Source organism: Carettochelys insculpta, chromosome 1, assembly GCF_033958435.1.
Source record: "Carettochelys insculpta isolate YL-2023 chromosome 1, ASM3395843v1, whole genome shotgun sequence".
NCBI classification, from domain to species: domain Eukaryota; kingdom Metazoa; phylum Chordata; order Testudines; family Carettochelyidae; genus Carettochelys; species Carettochelys insculpta.
In genome coordinates this window covers 280,616,907-280,629,755 of record NC_134137.1, presented here as the reverse complement: position 1 = coordinate 280,629,755, position 12,849 = coordinate 280,616,907, and the positions used below count along the sequence as shown (strand labels likewise).

Sequence of the window (12,849 nt, the reverse complement as noted above, 5' to 3'; positions counted from 1 at the left end):
TGGCCACCTGGAGTACACTCCCTAGCCAGCATCACAGACAGGTTAGTTCCAGGGGCCAGTTTGGAGCTAAGGTGGGGTGGTCGTGGGGATGGGAGGGTGGGTTTGGGGCTGAGAAGGGTTGGGGCAGGTTTGAGGGAGGAGGGGTAAAGCTTCAGGACTGGGGGTTGGATTTGGGGGCTGAGGGCTGTGGTGGGTGAAGCCTGGAGATAGGAAGTGGTCTTGGGGGCTGAGGGGGTAGAGCCTGGGAATGGGGTTCTGCAAAATTCTTTTGAGTTTAAAGGGGTTCTGTGGCCAAATAAAATTGGGGACTGCTGCTGTAGATACGCAACTACCATACCTTGGCTAACAACCCAGTAAGTGGCCATGTACGCAAAGACTCTGCCTATGAAACATAAACATCCTCTTGTTATGTTGTTCTCCCTCCTTATGGTCTGCTTGTTTGTCTGATCCACTGATCATCTTGTCTTTTTAGAGTGTGAGCTATTTGGATCAAAGACTGTCATTTAGTTTGTGTTTGTACAATACTTTGCACAATGAGGCCTTGATACCACTGAGCCAACTCTTGGCATTGCTATAATGAAAATAAAAGCTATTTTGGAGAATTTTTAGACATTACTTACTTGTATAAAAATATTTGTCTAGAATCCAAATTCTGAGGATCCATCCAGATGTAAGTGTACTTGTGTGACTCATTGTTAGGGTAGATGTGAATTGATTTTTTTTTTTTAATTTTGCTTTTTCTTTTGTAAAATAAACCTGTTCAAAATTAAATCTGAATTTAATATAGAACACATTAAAGCTCTCCTTATGATCTCTTTTATGATCTCTTCAAACATGTAAATAAAACATGTAAATAAACATGTTTCAAACATGTAGATAAAAAATAAACATGCACAATCCATAAGCTTTTATCAAAAAACTGAGTTAAAAGCTGCTTTTCTCTATGAAAAAAGGTGCTCTCCTTATCCCCCATTCTAACTTTTTAGGTAAAGTTTTTTTAAATTTGGCACAATATGACATGTACTATGGCCTTGTTTTGTTTATTAAACATTTTGTGTATTGCTGTGTGTTTAACTGAATTCTAGGCACCATCCTAATGCAGCTTAACACAAATCATGAAAAAAAAGTTAGTTCTCTAGTAAGTAAATAAGCAGTGTTTCATTTTCTCATATACTAAAGTATGCAATTAATACAAATCTGAAAATATGAAGCTATACAATTACTCAAAGGGATAGTTAGTGTATCATCCTAGGTAGCAAGAAAATATAGCCTTACTCATGTAAAAGATGAATGTAACTGTAAATACACATGTTTTAATGGTTATATCCAGTCATGAGTGCACCTTTTAGGTAGCCACAGTACAGATGGGAAGAGTGGATTAAAATCTATTATTTAAATCCGGGCTTGGTAATTGATTTACATCAGCACAATTTAACAATCAACCATGCCCACTGGGAAGCTGCAAAGCCCGGGTGGAGAAACGTTTTTGGGTCAGGGGTCACTGAGCCTCAGAAAAATCAGTTGGGATCCACACGACTCAAAAGTGCAGCAAAAAAAACCCTCACTGATGTGATCCCCAAATGAAAAACAAACCCTAACGCTCCCTTCACTCTCCTCACATGCCAGCCCCAGAGCACGAAGTGGGGGCAGGGCAGGTGGATTTTGTGCCTTCCCCCTCCCCCCCATGGGTAGGGCCAAAAATGAGGGGTTATGTGGGGAAGGGGCCTTCTACAAATTGGGCTCGGGGTTTGGAGTCTGGGTAGGATGCAGCGTTCAGGAGCAGGCTGGGCTTGGATGATCTGGGTGAGTGTATGAGCAGGCTGTGGATGGGGGGGCTGGGTGGGAGGGAGGAGCAGGAAATGGTTGGGGGTGTGGGGCCTGAGTGATGGGGTGGGGGGGTGATTCCCTTGTACATCTCCCTGAGGGCACACTTGGCTCCATGTCCCCTGCTGCTTCCAGGCACCACCCTCCACTGTTCTGATTGGCTGTAATTCCAGCCAATCAGAGTGACTAAAAAAGCCTCTCCAGGCAGCGCTTCTTGTCACTGCTGTTCCCCCAGCCGGGGGAGAGGGGAGGGGTAGCACATGGAGCTGCTTCTGCCACGCAGAGCCCATGAGTTGGATCTGGGCCTGGCTTGCGTGACTCCATCCTGCAACGCTTGGGGCTCTACACCCCCTACCCTACAATGGGCCGGATGCTTGTGGGGCAGGGGAGAGAACCTGGAGCCTCCTTGGCTAGATCTAGGCAAGCCTTGGCTAGATCTAGGCAAGCCGGGGCCAGATCCAGGCTGTGGGCCAGGGGCTTCTCCATCACTGTTGTAAATCATCCATTTCCAATTACTTAAAAGCTCTGTTTTAGGCTGTTCGTAAGAAGTCAGACCTTCGGCTGATTGCTGGTGGTAGACTGAATTTTGTCTCTCCTGAGCATCTGACCAGGGTAATTTTAGAGAGAAATGCCACTAGACGGAGTGGGAAGGAAACATCTTTTGTGGCAGGTTAACTGAAATAAAAATTAAATATATGGTGATGGTTTGAAGCTGCCTAGAATTTGGACTGGCAGAATGCTGTGGAACTGGGCTAGTGGGCAGAAGGCACGTATGACAAGTGCATGAGAGAATCTGTTTATTCCTTGGCTGCCACCATGCATGTGCGTGAGTGTATACATAAACACATGCCCAAATATATCACATGGGCAAGACTGAAATGTGGAATTTGACCTACAAGGAATCCCATATGGGGTTTTCAGGACAACAATATTGATTGGCCTCAAAAGGATAGCCATGTTGGTCTGTATATGTAAAAACTAGGAGTCCTGAAGCCCCTTAGAGACTAGCAGATTTATTTGGGCATAAGCTTTCAAGTATTGGCAGCGTGAACCTATCTCTGTTAGATCAAGTTTCTTGTGCCGGAAGGAAGCTTAGCTGATACGACTCCCTTCTCAGGCTAGGTTTTCTTAGCTCCATGCTCCCTCAGCTCTCTGAGGTGAAATGCTGTAACCTCAGCTGAGATGATCTATTTTAAAAACACAGATTGAATTTGCAGATGAGATAAACCACATACAATTCTCTGTTTCATTTCCTGATTGCTACAGGAACAAAGACTGATCAGGATACAGCTACTCTTGGTTCAGCAGAGACAAACGGGACATAAATGCTTAATGAGGACAGAATTAAGTTCTGCAGGACCCTGAGGCTAGTGCTGGGGTTGTCAACTTTCTAATTCCAGAAAACTGAATGCCTTTGCCCCACCCAGTGTCCCTATCTCTGAAGCTCCACCCCCTCCTCACTCCACCCTTTCTGTCTGTTGCTTGCTTTCCCCTGTCTTATGGTAAATTCAGGTTTTATTTGTTACAGCAGTGTTTCTTAAACTTTTGAGAGCACGGAACATTAAACAGTACATTTTTTTTATGCAGAACACCTATGAAAATTTAAAAAAAAAAAGTCAGACTAAAAAAACCCAAATACTAACACACACAGCAAAACCAAAACAAAGTAATTGAATCAGGTGTTATAGCAATGGAGAAGTAACACTGTATCTGGTTTTAAGAGCAGAAACTATATATGCTCGGTGTAGGCTATCAAAAAAGCATGAGACACTCGTGGCACACTTGTGAGTTGTTCATGGAACACCAGTGTTCCAGAGAATGTAGTTTAAGAAACTCTGTGTTACAGTATGCTTGAGCTGGCAGCAAAAGAGTTTGAAAAGGTAATTTAACAAAATGAAATTGCACAAAGGTTCTTTCCATCCCCTCTTTCTTCTTTTTTGTAAGTAGCTCCATGTGTTAACTACAATTGTCCTTTTGTGTGTGAAATTAGAACTGCACATTATCACAGCTGCAGTGGGTTCCTTAAAGGCCCACGCCTGAAGCTGGAATACAGATCAGTAGAGCACCATCACAGAAATGCTCACCCTTCCAGCCACCTCTATAAATCTGTAGAAACTGATTCCCAGGCCTACATACAGTACAAACGTGTATTCACGTGCACACATCTGGCATGCACTGAACATGTGTACTTCCGCATTATTTAATACTACAATTGTTGTTTCGTGCCTAGAGACCCCAACTCAAATCAGGACTGTCGGGTGATAGGTGGTGGGCATGCACACAAAAAGAGTCTGCAACAAAGAGTTTCTAATCTAGCTTCACAAAGGAGGGGGAAATGTGTGATACAGTGGCTTCACTGCAATCCCTGGTCAACATTCACTTTTTTTTAAGAAATAATGTATTTCTTTTAGAGCTCCTTTTCTCTTTGAAAAACTGGTTATGAAACGAATAAACACGTTTTATGTTAGCAGTTTTTGTGCGCAAGCCAGCAAAAGAACTACGGGCTGAGCCTCTCTAATCCAGAACTCTCTCATCTGGCATGATTTTTTGTTTGCCAGATGACCACTTGTCACAGACGTAGCCAAGTTTCCCGTGTTCCAATAAAGTTTGTTTCCAGCCACGAGTCCTGGCTCTGTGTTCTGTTATTTAGCTATATTTACCCCTAAGCGTCTGCTAAGAGCCTAGTAAGCAGTGGAAGTGTTGCTAATATGCTAGATAACACTGACTTCCCGTGTTCTGTCAAATTCTCTCTTCCAGCTGTGGTCGGGACCCCAGGGTGTTGGACCAGAGACGTTCAACCTGCAAAAGTCAAAGGCTGCAAATTGTATTCATACAGTTACTCACACGTGGCAATACAAACACCCCCTATGCAGCCATGTAGTCTGTTGTGTACACAGAATGCATGCATGCACACACGTGCCTACACAGAGACACTTCATATGCTTTTCCAGGGGCTGCCTAAGTCACGTAGCTGGAAAAGGGGGATGGGGTGGGGTGGGTTGGAGGGGAACAGATGGAGGGTGGGGGAGGAGAGAAGATGGGGTGGGAAAGAGGCCAAGGATGAGGGCTGTATGGGGAGGAGAGGGGCCAGTGAAGGAGAGAGGAGGGTATGTAGAGGGTGAATGTGGGTGGTGGGGAAGACTAAAGGCAACAGGTGCATGAGGATGTGGGGACAAGAAGTGTATACAGGGACATAAAGGGACTGCTGCAGTCTATGGAGGTGAATGGGGTTTAAGGTTGTGGGAAATGACAGACATGGGGGTAGAGGGCTGGGGATGGGTAGGTGTGGGGGTGGGGGGCGGGACAGTGAGGATGATGGAGATACACATACCTTGAACTTCTGGGTGTCAGTGATGGGGAGACGGACTGGTTCACCCCAAGGCATGCACCGCATCTCTAGCCCCACCACATGAGGAGAGGAGGGCTGGGCAGCAGCTGGAGAGGTATGCACCACCTGACCCCTTCCCTGCCATCTGCTGAGTGGCAAGTGCTCACCAGTCAGGTCAATATCTCCCCTGCCATAGTCAATGGGAACTGTGCCTGCGGGCAGGGCTCAGGTTCGCATGTGGAGCCCCCGGCTACCTCTAAGCCTAGGTTCTGGAAGCTGTGTGGTGTGACAACTAGCAATGAGCCGGTCAGCCCTGTTGTGCAGTCCAGCAGCTGGACAGTCAACTGTCCACTCAGCAGTGCTGAGAGGAGCCTTCAGGATCCCGTTTTGACTGGGTGTTCCAGGTCACAACTAGACACCTGGTCACCCTATCTAATCCATGTCTGATTGGCTTGAAGCCTGGTGGGCTGCTGCCCCAGAAGTGTGCCTTGTGTGATGAACGCAGTGTGTTTGCGCATGTGCCCCTTTTTTGTTAACCATTTTGAATTCTAAACTTTTGGTGAAAGATTCTTGTTTAATATGTTGGAGTGAAGGCTCTCCTCTTCCTGAAGTGGTATGGGATTAACACCAGCAAAGTGCACATTGCTCCCTGACGTGTTCCTAAGCCTTGTAATGATATCTTGAGGGAAAATCCTGGCAGAGACAGGGATAAGTAGTTTGATCTCTGTGCAGTGAGTCAAGGTCAACCGTTGAGCAACAAAAATGATAAAAAGTTTAAAAAAAACCCAGTCCTATTTAACAAAAGGGGTACATTTAGGCTTCAGAAAAGAAGTCTGAGGGGGAGACTGGAGAACACTCATCAGCAATATATTTTCTGTTGAGCACATTTTATATATATATATTGTGTGTGTGTGTGTGAGTGAGAGAGAGAGAGAGAGAGAGATGTGTGCTCAACCAGCAGCACAGCCTGCCTTTGGTGCATTTCAGTAGAGATCAGTTAACAATCTGCAAATTTTGGTGACCTACATGTTCTATCACGACTGCATTTTCTTAATCTGTAATCATTTTTCTCAAACGTACTCCATATTTTTCTTATAAATGACTTTCTTGGAATCTGGTATACACCGTAGAACATGCGACTACAAAATACTGCATGCTTTTCTAAGTGTAGGGGAAAAAATGGCAAAATACAATTTGAAAATCATAGTCATACAGTTAGACTGTACTGTAATGTAGGATCACAAGAGGGCAGTATTAAGATTGCACATACAACTTCAGTGTGAGCATTTTCCTGACTTTTGAGTGCACAACTATATAGCCTCTATATTCTATTAAAATATGAAATTTTGAGGGAGGAATAAACCTAACTAGTATTTCTCTCTCCCATTTATAGAAGAAGAATCAAAGGAGAATTTTCACTTTCCAGGCCCTTGAACCTCTGCTGGCTTGCAAAGCATTTTATTAAGAATGTTGAAGATCACAGTTTATACAGTTTGGTTAGATGACAATGGAATGCCCAGCTCCATTGCTGCATGCCTTGCAAGGTCCACGAGAGAGAGACAGTCCCCTGTGACCTTTAGGAGCTCTGTATTTCAGAAAGGTGCTTAGTGTCTTCATCTGCAGAACTCCTGAGGTGCATTGAAGCAAGGATCTCTACTTTGCAACTTACAAAGTCCACAGACCTTCACTTGACACTTGCATGGTTCACCAGGCGTGCAGGGGATTGAGTGGTTCCTATTGTGGCCTATGTTCATTTTGGTGTGGTCTGTTTTACGTCTAGTGAATGAGACATGGTTTGGAAGTTCAGTACAGTAGTGCCTTGAGATAGCGCATTCAACATGCGGTACTTGCTTTTACGCAAGAGGGGTGTGTGGCGGGGGTGAGACCCTGCAGAGCCAGCTGTGGGGTTCCCAGCCAGGGGTGGGGAGACCCACAGTCCCATGGCTGGAGCAGAGCCAGTTGCAGGGTCCCCGGCCAGGGGACGGGGAGATGCCACAGCCCTGTGGCTGGAGCCTTCTCCCTCCCTTCCTCTAGCTGTGTGGCTGTCTGACAGCCATGTGGCTGGGAGAAGTGAGAGCGAAGGCTCTTTAGTCTGGTTCCCAGCTCCCTGTTTGCAGGCACCAGGAAGCTGACCAGCCATGAACTGGTCAGTTTCCAGTTCCTGCAAGCCCCAGGGAGACTGGAACCAGTCTCCCCCTCGTTCTGGCTCCCCACCACTCTGGAAGCCATGAAACTGAGCAGTTTTGGTGGTCTGGTCAGTTTCCCAGCTCCCCTCCACTTGAGCGAAAATTCAAGTTACGTGGGGGTTGCAGGAACGCAACCCCCATGTAATTCGAGGGTTTGCTGTATTAGCAGTCTTGGGATCTCTAGGATGTGGTTAAGACTGACAGTGTGGTTTTTAGCACCCTTTTAAGTACACTTGATTCCTAAGGAGACTTGGGAATTAGGGTTCTAATTGCCCTTTTTTGCTATCTGTACTAGGATTCCCAATGTTGCGGGGACTGGGGCAGCTGAGTCAGTGTTACCTAGGGTAGGATTGCTTTGGTACAAATTTCCAAGTGTAGACTGTGCTGGTATGCAGGAGCTCTCTTTCATCCTCTTCACATCTTACGGGATCTGCAGAAGTGCTTCCCCTGAAGCCCTCCTGTCCCTACAGGTTTTGCAGCATGATGGCTGACTGGACTTTTCCTTGACTTAACTATGGATGCATCTCCTGTGAATCCTTTTTAGATAGGCACCTTATGATGGTTGTAGAAGTATCCGTTTGTTTCTTGTATTGGCACGGGCTTGTCAAAGGCTTAGAACAGGAGTCTGCAGCTCCAAGAGGGACACACAAGCTGATTTTCATTGTCCTGCAAGGCAGGAGCTCAGCCATGCCTCCTGTGGATTAACAAAAGACCAGCTAATGCTACTGACTATGGTAAAACTTTGCATCTTTATTTGTTAATGAAGAAGCCGTCGTAAGTAGGACTGTTAGAGACTTTAAAAAGTATCACCATCACTCTGACCATACATAGAGGTCAAAAGGTCAAATTTCAGCACTCTACCTCAGAAAGTTTGCTGACCCCTGACTTAGAACCTTGTCCAATCAAAACCAGTTTCGTCCATAATCAGGACAGGCCCCTCTGCTCAGTGAGTACAACTTCCGTCTAAGTTTGTGTTCAAATCTTCAGCTATTTTTTTTCTGCAGGGCTGTATGAATAGAAAGTTGCAAGAATTATTTTTATAATGGGAAAAGTATGTTCTCATGTCCAAAAATAGTTGAACTGTTTTTTCTCATACTTAAAAATAAATAAATAAATAAATAAAGTAAAATAAAAGCTACTCTTGGGCAGACATCAAGCCCAGAAAACTTTAGTTCAACGGGGGAATGTTTCATTAAAAAGTGCAGTGACTAGAAGAAGAAAAGTGGGAGAGGACATAAATAGAAATTTATTTCCAATCCTTCAGCAGATCCAGGTATTGTATATTTTCTTCTGGGCCACTAGTTGGTACATTTCAGCAGAGAGCTTCATAATTAAAATTCCTGCCAGTTTTGGTGATCTCTATTAATGGATAAACTAGTTAAATAGAATCCAGCTATTTCCTCTGATGTTTGTTTTCCTTCTCTTTACACAGTGAAAAGAAAGCAAGTAGAATTCTTTCCTTAGGTAACATCATGAACTTTATTGGTCATGCAATCAAGCGTCTCCTTTAGAATCAACGTGATGATCGTAGTACTGTACCCTTTTGGTATGTGTGCATGTGCGTGCACAGAGTGGTGGTGGTCATTAGTAAAGGGCTCTTTTCTTTGGAGAAGATACTAAACCAGTTTCCATCTGTGGTGCTGCATATTGGGTTGCTCGTGGTGCTCCTTCAGATGAACTGTAAATCTAAAACTTTGGCTGCTCAGTGTAAAAGGACCCAGAGAGGTCTCTAAAGAGTATGGGTGTTTACTGGGGAGTCCTGGCCACGTTCTAATCTAAATCATTTTAAATTCTGCCCACCTGGATTCCTCTCTAGTGCCAGATGGATGCAATATTCTTCACTTCCTGCCTCAACTGTTCTGTAAGAGGAGGATGGTAATTATTTGTGCTTTAAATAGCTGTTGCGTTGCCTCTAGAGGTGGCTCCTTTTCTCACACGTGGGTGTGAGAAATCCTTAGGTCCTTTCCTAACCATTTCACAAGGTTCTGTAAGTATTTGCCTGAGTTCTAAGCATTCTGAGATGACATGTGAACAGCGTGGTATCAATGCAGAAAGTTCCTACCTTTTGTGTTGGTTCTGTTGAGATTAATCACTGCCTTTTTGTGTCTCCCCTTTGGGTCTGACAGGGTTTGGAGGCAGCTCTGTAGAAACCCTGGTGGAACCACTTCCCCAAAGTCACAATGATAGTGGTGACTGGAGTCATGTCAGCACCCAAGCTGGGTTCTACTGCTACTACCCTGGTTGCAGCCCCCAACTTCTCCTGGATGCCTGATGACGGCATCCCTGTGGCTGTGGAGCAGCCAATATTCCTAATGACCACCGCGGCCCAGGCCATCTCAGGTTTCTTTGTGTGGACAGCTTTGCTCATCACCTGCCATCAGGTAAGAATGTGGTGTTTGATCCCTGTAACTCTGTCTACCCCCTGCTACCTGGGTGAATACATGTGGTGTGAGGGGTACCTCTGTCAGCTATGGCAGAATCGGGGTACTGAGGTGGAAGAGTGGTGACAGATCCCTGTTTTGGAATCATTCCTACCCTGGTCATGAGCTCCGCTTATGACACTCTCTCACCTCTCTACCTTGAGGAGTCACTGTGTGAGCAAATCTTTCCTCTTAGAGAGTTGGGACAGGTGGTGAATAATTTTTTATCCTGTAACTCAGTACCGGCAACTGGTGCTCAGTAGTGCACAAAAATTATACTAAGGGAATGTTTGGGGAGGGGTGGATCTCTTATTGCAGGTGAATCCAGAGGCTTGATAGAAAGGCAGAATGAGAGTTGTGGAGGTGTCTGTACTTCATTGCTTAATGAGCAGCTCTGTTCCCTGTGAACTTGCTGAGGCATAGGGAGGAAGCAGCTGGAGGAGCAGAACTGCACGTCTCTGAAGAGGAGCAAAGGTGAGAGCGTGCACATGTGAGAGAGATAATGGAGAGGAGAAACACGTGAGTCTGAGGCTTGGTGCATGTGGCACCTTTCTGTACCTAAGCTTTCAGTAGCCAGGTAGCTGCCTACACACACAGTCTTATTTTCCCCTTTGCCTTCAGGCTTGTAATAATCAAACTGGCCTAGCTATGTGCCCTGGGGCATTTATAGCTGAGGACTGGGAGGGCATTATAAAGGATTTGAAGGATCAAGCACCTGTCTGTCTGGCTCTGAGTAACAGAGACGTAAGGGGATTGCTGTACCAGGTAAGGCCATGGGCCTTTTCAGTCTGGTGTCCTACCCTTTTAGAAGCAGCTAGTGCCTGTTGTCATAGCTACTAGACTAGCTTCAGATCTGTCCCTTTTCTGGTCTCTGAGTGCACCCCTTCAGGTCAAGGCCTCGTGGCCTCTCTCTCACAGGGAGGAATTCTGCAATGGTCCCACTCTTAGACCAAAGGTTCCCTGTACTATTGTTGCCTAGAAGATTTGGTTTGAATTTTGGCATCTGCAGATCTTCACTTGGAGTCTGTAACCAGTCAGCTTCTTAAACCAAGTGTACTGCATATTTTAAAACACCTCCGTGCTCTGCCCCCACCCCACCCCAAAAAAAAAAGACTTGAGAGAACGAGGATTTAAACACTAGCAGTCCTCATGCATCTCTCATCGACTGGCCTGGCCAGGCAGGCTAACTGTTTTAGACACCTACAGCAGGGTGGCAGGAATCTCAGTCTGTTTCCCCGAACAACTCCTTCCTCTCTTGAGAGAATTCCTTTTTAAACCTGCCAGGGTCCTGTCAGGCGCCTATGCTGACAGACCTTTTCCTTTTGTAGTTCAAGCCAGTTTGGTATGGTTAGTCCTGGCATTGTCCCTTAACACCTCCCAAGTGTTTGTGGAGAGGTGGCTTATTCTGAGCGGTTCTTTTCCTGTCTGCCTGGTTTTCCTGACAGCTTCTGTTAGTCATACAGAAAACACCCCAGTTATACATACCCTGTGCTGGTCTGGGGGGTTATTTCAGCACCACTCCACATCTATCGCACACCTGTTATTTCAGAGGAATGTGAACACTCAGGTCCCCTTCAGTAATACACTTGGCCTTTTGAGTCATGCTGTAAGTGGAGGTGGGGCACCTGACTGGAGCTCTCGTCTCCTTTCCTCTCCTCTGGATGGCGCCACTTCCTGGCACTTCTGGAGATTCGCTCGGTTAGGCTGGTGCCCCATCCAGTGGTTACACCACATCATCATCATCTGTCACGCCTCTTGCTCTCAGGATGCCCCAGCTGTCCTTCCTGACTCAGGCCCCTCCCTCACTTTGGCCCAGGTCTCTGTGGTGATACTCATTCCAGAGGGAGGGTATCAAGGTTCTTGCTCACCAGGAGCACTCTTCTTCTTCGCTGCCACTATTGCAGTGGCTGCAGGGAACCCCAGCCCACCCTCTCCTCCGAGTTCCAGCTGCAGGATCCTCTCTACAGCAGCTGAGGTCTGTGTCCTGCCCCCTGCTGCCTTTCTCTGAGCTGCTTCCACATCGCCTTGCCTGCCCCACTCCTCTGGTTTTGCCAGTCTCTTTACTCCCTCCTCCATGGAGTAACTGTAGTCAGCTGCTCACACAAATCTCTCTGGAGTGACCGTAGCCTTCTCCCTGGTGCTGCCCCTTCTGCTTCCATTTTCCTGTCTTTTGTAGAAGCCCTGCCTGTCTGTCACAGGTGATCATCTCTCTAATTGGCTGCCTCCTGCTTTTGCACTTTCATTAGCTGGTTGGGTCCATCTGATCCAACTCAACTATTGCCAGGCCAGGGTTGGGTACACACCCCGCCACACAGCAGGACATGGAGGTGATGAGATTGTGCCATGATTTACGAGGGCTAATTACCCTCTAGTCTTATCTGGCCATTTTGTCATTCTGTCAACTATTAGTTCATTAAATGATCAGCCATTTATTGTTTTAAATCATCCAGCCTGCAGTGTCTGCCTTGATGACCTTCCTTGCCACTGAATTCCACAGGCTGATTTCCGCTACGGAAAGGAGTAGCAGGAAATGTTTGTTTTGCTTTTTCTCCTTTTCTTTCTGGGGCAACGCCTGGCTGCCCTATCTCATCCAGTGTTCTCTGGATGCCAGCACATGTCCAGTCTAACATCCTCTTTGCTAGTGCAGTCATCACGAGGGTTGGAAACACATGCCCTGAGATTTATCAATCTGTGCTGGGTGCCTGTGTGATGTTGGATTGCAGAGAGCTGACTGAGTTTGCAAGACACAACCATTCTCCTAGGCAAGTAGCCTAGGAAGGCTTGAAAAGAGATCAGTCACTGATGAATAAGAGTAACACTTGTGCCACTAGCATGGGCAACCTTAAGTGCTGTCAGTCCTCCTGCTTTAGGGTGCACATTGGTCATCAGTTGGAGGTAGGAAAAATCCACCCCCCACCCCAGTATAGCATTGTGCGACTCGGGCTTTCTGCTGTTCTCTACAGACTCCACTCTAAGTGTCAGAGGCAGGGGACTGCATTAAATCTGCCATTGGTCTGTCACGTGGCATTCCCTGCCTGATGTCTTGTGTTTGTGCACCCAGGGAAAGGCTCCAGTGCAGCTGATGGACAGC

At 46.2% G+C, this 12,849-nt stretch overlaps 1 protein-coding gene across 2 annotated transcripts in view; it reads left to right on the top strand.

Annotated features, from left to right (window-relative positions):
* The window catches only part of TMEM184B (transmembrane protein 184B), a 50,900-nt gene that overhangs the window by 15,594 nt on the left and 22,457 nt on the right, over positions 1-12,849 (top strand). For both annotated transcript variants that reach the window (XM_075008996.1, XM_075008987.1), the window contains exon 2: positions 9,465-9,719. In XM_075008996.1, the coding sequence (XP_074865097.1) occupies positions 9,519-9,719 (201 nt within the window). In that variant the 5' untranslated portion in view covers positions 9,465-9,518. The remainder of the gene's footprint in view (positions 1-9,464; positions 9,720-12,849) is intronic.